The sequence below is a fragment of the Hipposideros armiger genome, unplaced genomic scaffold (assembly GCF_001890085.2).
Source record: "Hipposideros armiger isolate ML-2016 unplaced genomic scaffold, ASM189008v1 scaffold_990, whole genome shotgun sequence".
NCBI classification, from domain to species: domain Eukaryota; kingdom Metazoa; phylum Chordata; class Mammalia; order Chiroptera; family Hipposideridae; genus Hipposideros; species Hipposideros armiger.
Genome location: NW_017732340.1, coordinates 15,316 through 29,451, shown reverse-complemented (window position 1 = coordinate 29,451; position 14,136 = coordinate 15,316). Strand labels below are relative to the sequence as shown.

Sequence of the window (14,136 nt, the reverse complement as noted above, 5' to 3'; positions counted from 1 at the left end):
CCAGCAGCCAGCGTGAGCGGCCAGCAGCCACAGTGAGCGGCCGTCCAGAAGCCAGTGACTGATCTGCCTCACGCGGGAAGAGCACAATGATGGTGCCAACTTGGGCCAGTGAAGCAACGTCCTCCACAACTAGACTAAAGACCAAAACGACAGCAACTTGTCTGTTCCCCTTCCCCCAATTCCCCAGCACTGTTCCCGTCCCCCAATTCCCCAATAAAAATCTTTAAAAAAAAATTACAGTTACTGAATTTAAAAACTTAATTATGAGTTAGTGATGTTTAGACACAGCTGAAGATAGAATTAATGAACTGGAAGATCTGATAGGATAACCAATAATGAAGTTCCTAGAAATAAGAGATGAAAAGTATGAAAGAAGTTGAGTTATGGAGGCTAGAATTAGAAAGTTCAAAATGCATCTAAAAGGAGTTTCAGGAGGAGAGACTAGAATGATAAGGGAAAGGCAATATTCAGAGAGATGAAGCTAGGATTTTACAAATAAATGAAAAACATGACGGCTCAAATTCAGGAAGCCCAATGAAGAATACCAAGACAAGGAGAATATCTTAAAAGCAAACCAGAGAGAAAAAGATTCCTGTAAATAATCAAACAGAGCAAACTTAACCACAGCAGCGATAGAAGCCAGATAATAGAAAATGTCATTAGAGTACTTCTGTAAACCTGGAAATATTGACCAAAATAAACAATTTTAGAGGGCAAGAGGGAGAACAACAACAAAAAAATCTGGGAATTGTTGGATTTAGTATTTTAAGTTGCTTACATTGTTTTAGAAAGAGGGAACAATAAAAGACACTTTAAAAATATGGTAGGGGCCGGCCGAGTGGCTCAGTTGGTTAAGAGCTTGCTCAAGAGTGTGAGCTCTGAGCAACAGTGTCGCTGGTCTGATTCCCGGCCCAAGCTGAGCTGCCACTGAGCTGCTAACAGGTGGCAGGATGGCTCAGCTAAAAAAAAACCCAAAAAAATCAAGAGTGCGAGCTCTGAGCACCAGGGTCTCCGGTTTGATTCCCACATGGGCCAGTGAACTGCGCCCAAGCTGAGCCGCTCCTGAGCTGCCAACAGGTGGCAGGATGGCTCAGTTGGTGAGAGCACGTGCTCCTAACAACAAAGTGGCCTGTTTGACTGGTGGGCTACATCCACTGCAATTAAGATTGAACTTGAGCTGAGCTGCCTTCTGGATGGCTCAATGGATAGAGCGTGCACTCTTAAGAACAAGGCTGTTGTTTCGACTCCCGCATGGGATGGTGGCTATGCCCACCCGCAACTAAGATTGAACACGGCACTTTGAGCTGAGTGGCTGCGAGCTGCCGACGGGCTGTTGGATGGTGACTGGACTTGGAGCTGAGCTAGCTGCGCCCTCCACAACTAAGACTGAAGGACAACTTAGCTCTTCCCCTTCCCCAATTCCCCAACACTGTTTCCCTCCCCCAGTTCCCCAGTTAAAAAAAAAAGATGGTAAACATTTCCATATCAATAAATACTTTAAAACAAAATTTCTCAAAATATTTTTCAAAGTGTTAATTGTAATAAAAAGTTTAAAATGTTTGGAAATATATGGGAGAATGACTCCATGATCCCAGGGAAAAGTTTAAGATATAAAATGCACAAAGTTTAAGAAAAAATATTGTTAAGAATGATTACATAGGGGCCGGCCGAGTGGCGCGTTGATTAGGAGTTGGCTTGGGACGCCAGCTCTGAGCAGCAGGGCCCCGGTTCGGATCCCACATGAGGGCCAGTGACGCTGCGCCCTCTACAGCTAAGATGGTGAACAACAGCTCAACCTGGAGCTGGGCTGCCGTGAGTCGCCGTCGACGGCGTAGGCTGCAGTGGAGCTGCAGTGAGCGGCCGACAGCCGGCGTGAGCTGCCAAGAGCTGCTATGAGCAGCCGTCCAGTGGCTGGTGACTGATCTGCCTCAGTCGGGAATAGCACAATGATAACACCAACATGGGCCAGTGAAGCGACATCCTCCACAACTAGACTGAAAACAAAGGGACAGCAACTTGTCTGCTCCCCTTCCCCGATTCCCCAACGCTGTTCCCTCCCCCAATTCGCCAATAAAATCTTAAAAAAAAAAAAAAAATGATTGCATAAGAATTAAGAACCTGTGTTTATCATAAAAGGCATGAGTATGTAGGAAAAGTGGAAGCCTGAATTGTAAACAGGCATGGAAAAATGCAGAACCTCATTGGTAAATGAGGAAATTAAAATTAAATGCTACTTTTATACTCACTAGACTACAAAACATAAAATGCCTGATAGTGGCCATGTGTTGGCAAAGATGTAGAAAAAAGAGAACTTTATTCAGTGTTGGTGGAAAAGTGAAGTGTTACAATCACTTTATTAAACAGTTTAGCTGCCTTTAGTAATGTTGAGCATAAACATACCCTGTGCCATGGCAATTCTGTTCCTAGGTGTGTACCTTCCCCAAGGTTATAGTTAGTTAAGGCAGCAATTTTGTGCTTGCACAAAAATAGTTAGTTAAGGTAGCAAAATAGCAGCAGCAAAATATGGTACAGTGGAGAGGTATACTACCTGGATCAGACCCCAGCTCTGCCACCTAGCAGTTTTGTGACTTTTAATGTTACTTAACCTCATTTTGACTCAGTTTCCTCTTTTGCAAATATATTGAGTTGTTGGAAAAGTCATGACGTATTTTTTCTGTTTTTCGTTGCAAAAATGCGTCATGACTTTTCCGACAACCCAATAGTATATACCCAATCATGTAGGGTTAGTGTGAGGATTAAATAGTTTGTAAAGCCTTTCTTATGTTGAATGTTGTATAAGTGTGACTGTTACATATGTAACAATACATAGGAATGTAAAAAACATGTTGAGTAAAACAACCAAGTTGCAGAAAAATATAAACAGTATCATGCAATTTATATAGTCAAAGCATATAACATTTAACAGAAGTTTACCAAGAAAATTGTTAAAACTTAGGAATATAGGTACTTTTTGTGGAAGGAGGAGGTGGGTGGGACAGGGAGGGACACATGGGAGGTTTCTATTTCTTAAGCTCAGTGGTAGATCATAGGTGGTTTATATTTTCCTTGGCCGGACTATACATGTTCATTGCGTTACATTTCATTTTAAAAAACTACTTAAAAATAAGTTTCGGATATATGGAGTTGAATACTTTTTTGATGGAGGACTTCTCAGAGCACAAATAATGTTAATTGTGCATTGTAACCTTCAAAGAGGGATGTAGAAATTTTAGTGCTCCCCACTTGGTCATGGAACCTTTTGGGTCTTAACATTTGAAGTAGGGCGATATTATGTGATTGTTGATCTTTAACTTGAGATTTAATGGCTAAATAGATTCTGTTTCACAGATGCACAGATTTTATTTAACTAAACCATCTATTACACACTTAATTTGTTTGCATTTTTAAATCTTATGACTAACATTGAAATATTTTATTAAAATTTTTTTTACAATACTGAAATCTTTGCTTATATCTTTAATTGTGAAAATGTTTTTTTTTCTGAATTGTATTATTTCATTTCCTTTATTCTAGGAAGGAATTGTTGAAAATCTTTTCAAATGGGCCCGAGAGGCTGATCAGCCATTGAGGACATATTCTACTGGACTGTTAGGAGGTGCTATGGAAAATCAAGACATTGCTGCCAACTATAGGGATGAAAATTCACAGCTGGTAAGGACTATGTTAAAGGGAATTTTTGTGTAAGATGGGAGAGTATTCACAAGTTTTTTTTCTGCTACCTGAACTTGAATAGGTAGCTTTTATTTATTGTCTTGTTATAGGAGTGCAGCTGTAATTTCAACATTTTAAGATTACTTTTTATAAGAGTTTTGATTTTACTTTTTTTTTTTTTCCCATTTTTTATAAGAGTTTATTTGAGCCAAAACTGAGGACAATTGCTGGGCTGCAAGATCTCAAATGCTCTGATTTTACTTTTTTTAACTTGAAAATTTTAACTGTTTTTTATCGTGTCAAGGATCATGATAGTTTAAATCAGATAAAGAATAATACCATTTCCTTTTCCTTCCCAATATTTGGATTATGAAAAATTTTAAACATAAAATTGAAAGGTTGAAAGAATTTTATAGTGAACAGCTGTATACACACCACTTAAATTGTGAACATTTTACTATATTTATTTTATTGCATATCCATCCATCCACTCACCCTACTATCCATCTATCTCTCTTTTTTTCTTAATGGAGTTCAAAGTAAACTGCAGACATAATCCCTCTCTTTTTTTAAAACTAAGCACAATACCACATTTTAAGGTTGGCCCCAAAAATAAATACTGAAAAGGAAAAGTTAAAAAATAAGTGATGAACTTGAAAAACAGATTATGTAATTATGTGGATGTAATTAATGTAGATGACAATGTCTAACAGAATATAACTTACGACAGATACAAGTTTGAGAAATTGTTATGTTTGATTTTCAAAGACACTTTTGTTTAATTTGTAAAGATTTTATTAGAAAATTGGGGGAGGGAAACAGCGTTGGGGAATTGGGGAAGGGGAACAGACAAGTTGCTGTCCTTTTGTTCTTTAGTCTAGTTGTGAAGGACATCGCTTCACTGGCCCACATTGGTATTGTGATCATTGCGTTCTTCCTGGGTGGGGCAGTCACTCGCCGGCCATTGGAAGGCTGCGTACTGCGGCTCACAGTGGCTCATGGCAGCTTACGAAGGCCACGCCAGCTGCCGGCCAGCCCCACTGCAGCCTACGCCGTCGTTAGTGACTCAGGGCAGCCCAGCTCCAGGTCAAGCTGTTGTTCACCATCTTAGCTGTAGAGGGTGCAGCGTCACTGACCCTCATGTGGGATCTGAACCGGGGCCCTGCTGCTCAGAGCTGGTGACCCAACCCAACTCCTAACCAATGCACCACTCGGCCGGCTCTCAAAGACACTTTAAAAAAATTGTGAATAATCTCATGTCTGCCTCTTTAGGTGTGATGGTCCAACCCAGCTTGATCCAGAGAGATCAGTTGTGAATGATTTGTTTTATGTGCAGATCTCCTGGTTTGGGTTCTCTGGGAAATTTTATGGCAAATGAGACTTTTAGCTGTTGCTTATTTCATCAGGCTATAGGAATCAAGTCTATATACATATTTATTAAATCTTTACTATTACCAGGCATTAGGATAGCTGCATATCTAGTTCTCCGTAAAGAGAAATAAAAATTATTTATTAAGAATCATTTAAGATGCAGTAGAGACAACCCCTTTTATTCTAATATCTGTTGATAGGTAGCAATAGTACTTCGAAGACTGCGGGAGCTACAGCTTCAGGAAGTGGCTTTGCGGCAAGAAAGCAAGCGTCCCAGCCCACGAAAGCTGTCTTCTGAACCCCTTTTGCCTCTGGATGAAGAAGCTGTGGATATGGACTATGGCGACATGGCTGTAGATGTAGTGGATGGCGAACAGGAGGAAGCCTCGGGCGACATGGAGATCTCCTTTCATCTTGATTCAGGCCACAAGACCAGTAGTAGAGTGAACTCAGCATCCAAACCTGAGGAAGGAGGATTGAGGAAAAACAAGTCAGCAAAACAGGGTGACAGAGAGAGCTTTAGGAAAGCCAAGCAAAAGTTGGGTTTCTCATCATCTGATCCAGATCGCATGTTTGTTGAGCTGTCTAATAGCAGCTGGTCAGAAATGTCCCCCTGGGTGATTGGCACCAATTATACCCTTTATCCTATGACTCCTGCTATTGAGCAACGACTTATTCTCCAGTATTTGACCCCTCTAGGAGAATATCAGGAGGTAAGCTAATTGGGAAGAGTACTATTCACACTTTGGGATTACTGTGTTTATTTCTGTGATATTTTATGGTAGCATTTTATACATTTATGTGTTTTTACTGTAATACAAAAAAGTCTTCGCCCCAAATGGGCAAACTCCTATGCAGCTCACTTCTGATAAGGCCTATTTAATTAAAGTGTGTTCATAAGTTTATCTTCGTAAAGGAGGTGGGTAAGAGGTATCTCATTTCTTTAATCTTCTATCCTCATAATGAAGTAGGGAGTAGGTGAAAATAAAGTCAAACGTTAAGACTTGTTTTTGGTCTTTATTTCAGTTACTTCCCATATTCATGCAACTTGGATCACGGGAATTGATGATGTTTTATATTGACCTGAAACAGACTAATGATGTTTTGCTTACCTTTGAGGCACTCAAGGTAAAGTTCTTAAAAATATTTGGTCACTGAGCATTTTATTGACATGCATGTGCCTGTGTGTTTTGGTATATAGCATCTATGGGTTTTAGTGCTCAGGGCTTTCTATTGCCAGATGTGTCAAAATAGGAACAAATGAAAAATTCTTACTTTGATAGAAGAAATGAGGCTTACCAAGTTCCTCCACAGAAATTCAGGGGTCAGTCCCAGAGAGTTAAATGTTACAGTAGAAATTGGATTTTGTTCTAGGAGTGGCCTCAGTTATTGCTGAATAGAAATGGAAAAGTATGTGTATAGTACCTTATGTCATATTGCCTTTTAGATATTTCTTCTGGCAACCAACAATACTTTTCCTAAATTCTTAACTATGTACATATTAAATGATGATAGATAGATTATCTAGGGTGAACAAAATATAAACCAGAAAGTAGTAAAGAAATAGTGGCAGACCCAAATTCAGTAAAGGTAAATGATTTCCTGGGCTAAATATGGGAGGGCAGGTAAGTCTAGCCCACCAAATCCATACTTATCCATGATAATTAAGGTAATCTGAATGGAGAGAGAGAAGTTGAAAGAATAACATTAGGGCTATCATACAGTTCTACTCAACAGGCAACTAATGAACAAAGTATCATTCTGTGATGTTTATGATATTAAATCAAGAGTGTCCTTTTATTTATTTATTTTTTAAGATTTTTATTGGGGAATCGGGGGAAGGGGAACAGACAAGTTGCTGTCCTTTTGTTCTTCAGTCTAGTTGTGGAGGAAGTTGCTTCACTGGCCCAAGTTGGCACCATCATTGCGCTCTTCCCGGGAGAGGCAGATCAGTCGCCAGCTTCTGGACGTCTGCTCACTGCAGCTGCTGGCTGCTCACACTGGCTGCTGGCTACACATGGTAGCCCATGGCACCCCACCTGCCGTCGCTGGCGACTCATGGCAGTTGAGCTGTTGTTCAGCATCTTAGCTGTAGAGGGCAGGGTCACTGGCCCTCATATGTGGGATCCGAACCGGGGCCCTCTGGCATCCCAAGCCAGCTCTTAACCAATGCACCACTCGGCTGGCCCAAATCAAGAGTGTCCTTTATGGATGGGTTAAGAGAGACAGGCATATAAACTTATGATTTCTTTTAGATATTACAGAAGTGAAAAAATTGTGGGGCACAGAGGGAGTGGTCTGTTCTCTCTGAGAAATATTGGTTTTCCAGAAAAGACCCTTGAAAAAGAGAGAATGCTCTCTCTGGGTCTTTAAAATCACAACTTCATTCTTGATATTCCAGGGCTATGCTGTCCAGTAGAACTTCCTGTGATAATAGAAATGTCTGTGTCTGTACTGTTCAGTACAGTGGCTACTAGCCATATGTGAGCACTTAAAATGTAGCTAGGTGCCACAGAGGCACTGAAATTTTACCTTAATTTTAATTAATATTAATCTAGCCATGTGTAGCCAGTGACTACTGCGTTGGATAACACAGTTCCAGAGTATATTGAAATGAAATAGAAATGAGAAATTTGCCTTTCAGACCCTAGAAATTTTAAATTTGGAGGAGGTCAGATATATATTGGAGTAATGTGTATCTCTGTGGGCGAGATGTGTGTGTATGTGTGTAAACTCACATGTTTATACTTTGAGCCATTGGACGAAGCTGGAGGTCACAGTTGTCTCCGGTGGCCCAAAAGTATTGCTTTCAGATGCAGCATCTGGTCCTGAGCAGGAGATAGTGGAAGAAGGGATTTGGACAGTTGCTGTTTCTATAGGTTTTTGTATGAGGAATTGTAATAGGTGTTGTTATTTAACTGTTTCTATGCAAAGTCCTATTTGGAATTAAAGAAAATGAAATAAGGATGAATGGAAAAATCACAAGAGATCCTTATTTTAGGGAAATAAAAGTATAGAAAGTGTACTGTTTTGTTCAAAAGGAAGGCTCAGTTGTGTAGAAGAGACAGTTGAAGTTAGTAAATTGAAGAACTAGACCTTATATGGAAATATAAGGAGAGAAAATAGAATCTGCTTGCATGAATGAGAGGAGCCAGATGATAGGCTGTGTTGAACCGAATAGAACTGAGGTTCTTGGTAAAGGTTAAACCTGCTTGTTCTCTGTTACTTCACCTACCTATCCTGGCAGTGGAACTGCCACTTCATGGTAGTGACATGAGAAAAACCATACGCAGTGGCCTAAGTGTTAGAGGGGAACCATACATGGTTTAGCTGCTTCTTGGAGGAATAAGTGGACGGGAGTGTGGTAAAGGTTTGTGTAACATGAAAAATAGAGTAAAGGGCGAAGGGATTTGAATTACAGTGACGATTAGTCTGAGTCTGGGTGTTGGGACAATTTTGAAGAGGGTACGGTATCTATTGTTTTTGCCATTGACCTTGGTGAGATTCGCACTGGTACCAAATCATGTAATTGTAAATCTGTGTTGTCTTGTCTACGTTGTGCCTGTGTCACCACCCGAGAGACACCTTGGCATGAGAAACAGGAGGTGGAGCTCTAGCTCTCCCAAGACCCCTCCACTGGGGCCTGGGTTCAGAGTCATTAAGTAGCCTGCTGCTTGCATTGCACTCCCTGCCCTTAAAATTGCCCAGGTGATAGGGTTCACCCAGACAGGCTAGTGGGAATGGAATAGGAAGTTCACAAAACTTAACAGATAACGAACTTTTAAAAGTCTATTTAAAGTGCATTCTCCCATCCAAGTACTAACCAGGCCTGACCCTGCTTAGCTTCCGAGATCAGACGAGATCGGGCGCGTTCAGGGTGGTATGGCCGTAGACTAAAGTGCATTCTGATTAGTTCTGAAAATTTACTAGTTCTGATAATTTGCTAAAGATTGTTCTTTGGGGATATATTTAGGATCTGTTTAAATGAAGGCAAACATGGGGTTTTATTAGATGATGAGTCAGTGACTGAGCCAAAGCTAGAACATAGAGCTGATTATGTTAAAAGGATTAAAATGGGAATGTTACCAAAAATCCTCTAGGGAAGCTGTGTAATAATAACATGGTTGTTGTATTATGTCATTACTTACAGCAGGATTTTTTTATTTCTTGTTTTTCACCTTTGTGAAAACCTTTTGTGTTGGAGGGATGTTATGGAATCTTAACAGTGTTTTTTTATTTGTTCTCCTTAAGCAATAAGCAATACGGGTTTTATTTCTGTTGTGAATGAGTTACTTTCTATTTCAGAGGATTCCTTGTGTTTAGCAGCTTAATTTAATATTTTGTGAATTGAACTTGTGATTGTTCTAGATTGTCCTATGGTAACATGTCTTTGTTTAGCACCTAGCATCTCTCCTGCTCCATAACAAGTTTGCCACAGAATTTGTCGCACATGGTGGAGTACAGAAATTACTGGAAATTCCTCGTCCTTCAATGGCTGCAACTGGTGTATCCATGTGCTTGTATTACCTGTCCTACAACCAGGATGCCATGGAAAGAGTAAGTCCAGTCCATTCAGGTATATGGGAATGGGACTGGATGGGTGGACAGTCTACGGTACTCATAGAACAACTTTTGGATAAGAAAAAATGAATAGTTGGAGTAAATTTTAATGAAAGAAGCAAGGAGCCTGAATGTCTGGCCTTTACAAAGCATCCTAAAAATGTAAAATTGTTTAGGAACAGTCCATTTTTTTCTGACTCTGGGATGGGGAATCAAGGTGGATTGGGGTCTGGGAGCATTATTTAGTTTTTACCTTTTGTTAGGCAAAACTAAATTGCTTAAGGATTGTTAAGATTAGTCTTCAGGCACTTTTCAGATGTCCCTCAGTGGAGTTGTATTTTGCATTTTTTAGTCAATTTATTACAAAAACAACAGATGATGCTTTTTGTATGTTAACAAATAGTATTGTTGTTGTTAACAAGTAGTCTGTGTGGAGATCATTCCAGTTGCTCTCAGGGCACCAATGGTTCCAGTCTGGTTCTTCTGTTTTTCCAGTTTAGTCTTTTTTATTTACTGATTTTAAAAAAGCGTAAGTGGATCGTACTTTTGAAAAGTAATGAGTCCCTAGAGACCACTAAGGAGGCTCTTGTCATTTCTATGCCTGGAACATTTTTCTGATATTTTGGGTGGTATGGCTTTTTTGGTAGAGCGATGTTGGTAACTTCTTTGGGGCTATGTCTTTATTCATTTTTGCATATGTATTAATGTTTTAAATTTTTTTCCCTCTTGAGATCAACATTATGCAAGGATATGTACTCTTTTGGGAACAGTAAACTACTCTGGGTGTGTATCTACAAAAGCAATTATGGCTAAGAGAAAAAGTACCAAGCAAACGTGGGGAGTGAATTCCTTGTCTGACCCACAGGAGACATGAGAATGTGTGTGAAGGGATCATTGAGTGAATGGCTGCTAAACTTGTAGACTTCAGTATCAGAAGGCTCAGCTGCTTTTGTCACCCTGGGACATCCTCTACCTCTCAGCCTCTTTCTTGTCTGTTAAGTGGGAATCCTAGTACCTATGTAACAGGGCATTATGAATGTTAAAGGATGTAAATATTTGTAAATATCAGTAAGTATAGGCTGCATTTAAATTATTAATCTAAATGTAGGTTGTTTTCAGGCTTGGAATATATGATTATAAAATTTCATTCATCATTTAGTTTTAAACTCAGATTGACTTGACCAAGAGTGATCATTGTATTGTGCAAAAATATCTGTCTCTACACTGCTGAATTTTTAATTTCTTTCAGTTTCCTTTACCCCTAAATTTAAAAATTGCTTTATTTTTATTTTTTGCAGGTTTGCATGCATCCCCACAATGTTCTGTCTGATGTGGTGAACTATACCCTGTGGTTAATGGAATGTTCTCATGCCTCAGGATGCTGCCATGCTACCATGTTTTTCTCAATCTGCTTCTCCTTTCGGGCCGTGTTGGAGCTCTTTGACCGCTATGATGGTCTTCGTCGTCTTGTGAACTTGGTGAGGTTCTTCAGTGGCTTCTGTTTGCAAGGAATAGGGGTTCTGCTTACCTTGGCTGCCCTTCAGCAGCATTGAGGAGAGGAAGCTTCTGACTGGAGGAATTTTGCTATCATTTTTTGTGGATGAAGTCCTCCCCGCACCTCACCAGCCACAATTTTCTCTTCTTCTTAAGTGTTTAGAGGACTCTGCCATGATAGAATGGCCTCAAATACAGTAATTTTATAGGGGGAATTGCTGTTGATAACCTCATGCCTGCATGTCTTTAAAGTTTTGCTTTCATTTGGCTACTCGTAGCATGTATAGACAGGTATACTTTGATGTTTGTCAATCTTGTTGAGCATAAAAGTTTACTGAAATCTTTGTCCTCTTACTTTTCTCTTCCTGTTTATTCTCCCCTCCCTTTGCCCCATTTTCTTGCTTTTTTTCTTAATAGATCAGTACTTTGGAGATTCTAAATTTGGAAGATCAGGGTGCACTTCTGAGTGATGATGAAATATTTGCTAGCCGCCAAACTGGGAAACATACCTGTATGGCCTTGCGCAAGTACTTTGAGGCTCACCTGGCCATTAAATTGGAACAAGTAAAGCAGTCACTTCAGAGGACCGAGGGTGGCATTCTTGTCCATCCTCAACCCCCATATAAGGTGAGAGGACCTTGACTTAAAAGGGAAAGTTGTTAACACACTCTGTAGCATCGTGGGCATGAAACTCACATTTAGATCGGTGGAGTCTATGCGGGATGTACTTTATTGGATTATACTTGCCCTGTTTGGAGGCAGAATACCTGAGAATGGATGTAACAGGATTTGAAGGATTTATTTTGTCCCCAGTTGGAAGTTGCTACTTCTCTGGGATATTAGAACTAAAAGATGAACTGGAGTATGTGCAAAAAGGCTGTCTCTTAATGAAAAAATACTGGATGTCCTACTTAATGTGTGAAATTTCTTTTCTGAAATGGTGCGTCGCTAACTCTACTGTATTATTTTTAAGGTTGCTGTGTTTTGGGATGAAGATTAGTATTTGCATGTTTTTTTTTTTTTTTTTAAATAGCTGAGCCATCCTTTCACCTGTTGGCAGCTCAGCGGCAATTCAGCTTGGGCTGGGAATTGAACCGCTGTTGCTCAGAGCTCTCACTCTTGAGTGAACTCTTAACCACCTGAGCCACTCGGCTGGCCCAGTATTTGCATGTTTTAAAAATCACAACTTGAAAAGAAACCAGTTATTTTACACGGTGCATCTTTTTCTTCTTAAGCAGTGAAATATATGCACCAACCAGTTGAACATTTTGTTACCTTTTTGGACAAAATGTATTGTGAGTTCAGTTATAAGTGAAAGATTAAACATGTTCAGTATTTCATATGTGGGCTATTGACTCAAGAATTGTGGAATTTGAAAGCTATTATTACTTAGCTTTATTATTGTTAAAACCTGTTGGCCATTGGGCTGTGCTAGAGAATGTAGCAGGCAGATGATATATTTTGTAATAATATGTATCTCTCCTTATAGGCATGTTCATATACTCATGAACAGATTGTGGAAATGATGGAGTTTTTGATAGAATATGGCCCAGCACAGCTATATTGGGAACCAGCTGAAGTCTTCCTCAAGCTTTCTTGTGTCCAACTTTTGTTGCAGCTTATTTCTATTGCCTGCAATTGGAAGACCTATTATGCAAGGTGGGACCAGAAAGAGATTTCAGATGAAGTTAGATTCTGCTTTTTGCTGAGTTGATGTTGGTTTCACATAGTGTATGCTTAACAAACGTTTGTTGAACTAAGTTGAAATTTTAGACTTGAATCTGAGAAGCTAGATTAAACATAATATTTTTAATTTACACAGTGTTTGTTTATATTTGTGGTCTTGGTGATCATAAATATTGTACAATAGGTAGGGAGCAACATCTTACATAATTTACATGGCTATAACTGCAGAGGTGGGATTGAAATCCTATTTTGATACTGGAGGTCCAGTATTCTTTGGTACTTTAAATGTGTCTCTACTGTTTCACAACCATATGTAATGTTTATCTTACCTTCATATTAAACTATTTTTTGCTTTTGTTGTGATTTTCACAATTCAGTCAAAAACAGTCAGAGTAGAGCAGCACAAGGCTCAGAAAAGGACAGCTGATAGAATCAGGAGGTTGGGTGCATTCTAGAGGAGGATGATGTAAAAGGAATTAATACTATATTTTGGAAAAGATGGAGTCTGAAGAGAAAATAGTAACAAAGTTTATATATATAGTGGTTCTTGACCTTCTTTTCCTATTTGCCCACTGCCTTAAAGAGAAGAGAGGCTTATTTACGCATGTAGATTGTTTGCAAAACCCAGGATATTAAATCTAGGGGGATACTTTTGGAGCAGCCATTTTCAAACTTTTTGGTCTCAGGGACCACTTGACTGTATTAAAAATTATTGAGAACCCCAAAGAATGTTAGTTTTTGTGTTATATCTATTGATACTTACCATATATGAAATTAACTGAGAAAATATTTATGAATTTATTTAAAAATAATATGAATCCATTGCATGTTAGCATTTTTTATGAAAAATTTCCAAAATAAAACCAGATTTCAGCAAGTTCTAAAAATGTCTGGCTTAATATCTCATATCTGCTTCTGTATTCAGTCTTTTGTGACATCACACATGATATAACCTCTGGAAAGCTCCATTATACAGTTGTGAGGTAATAAAAGTGAGTATGCAGTTGAGATAAGAGTGAGAAAGGAGAATAACATCTTAGTATCATTATGAAAATAGTTTTTTTGTCATATGACTTTCTGAAAGGGTCCCAGAGACTCACTCCCAAGGGTTCCCTAACCACACTTTGAGAACCATTGTTTTAGAGTGTTTTAAGTTATATTTACTTTGAGAACTTTGCTTAAAAGATGATTAAAGCTCAAAAGATAACAAGGAAGGTTATTAAATATATTTTTGGACTGGTAAATCCATATTTGGATTATTAAAATATAAATTTTTGGAATGTATCCTTTAAAAGTTTATTTTTTTTAGATTTTTTTTTTTTATTGGGGAATGGGGGGATGGGAACAGTGCTG

At 39.0% G+C, this 14,136-nt stretch overlaps 1 protein-coding gene across 1 annotated transcript in view; it reads left to right on the top strand.

Annotated features, from left to right (window-relative positions):
- Positions 1 to 14,136, top strand: part of DCAF1 (DDB1 and CUL4 associated factor 1) — a 51,018-nt gene that overhangs the window by 24,918 nt on the left and 11,964 nt on the right. The window contains exons 6-12 of the mRNA XM_019631303.1: positions 3,535 to 3,672; positions 5,244 to 5,756; positions 6,070 to 6,171; positions 9,442 to 9,600; positions 10,902 to 11,081; positions 11,515 to 11,724; positions 12,587 to 12,756. Of these exons, the coding sequence (XP_019486848.1) occupies positions 3,535 to 3,672; positions 5,244 to 5,756; positions 6,070 to 6,171; positions 9,442 to 9,600; positions 10,902 to 11,081; positions 11,515 to 11,724; positions 12,587 to 12,756 (1,472 nt within the window). The remainder of the gene's footprint in view (positions 1 to 3,534; positions 3,673 to 5,243; positions 5,757 to 6,069; positions 6,172 to 9,441; positions 9,601 to 10,901; positions 11,082 to 11,514; positions 11,725 to 12,586; positions 12,757 to 14,136) is intronic.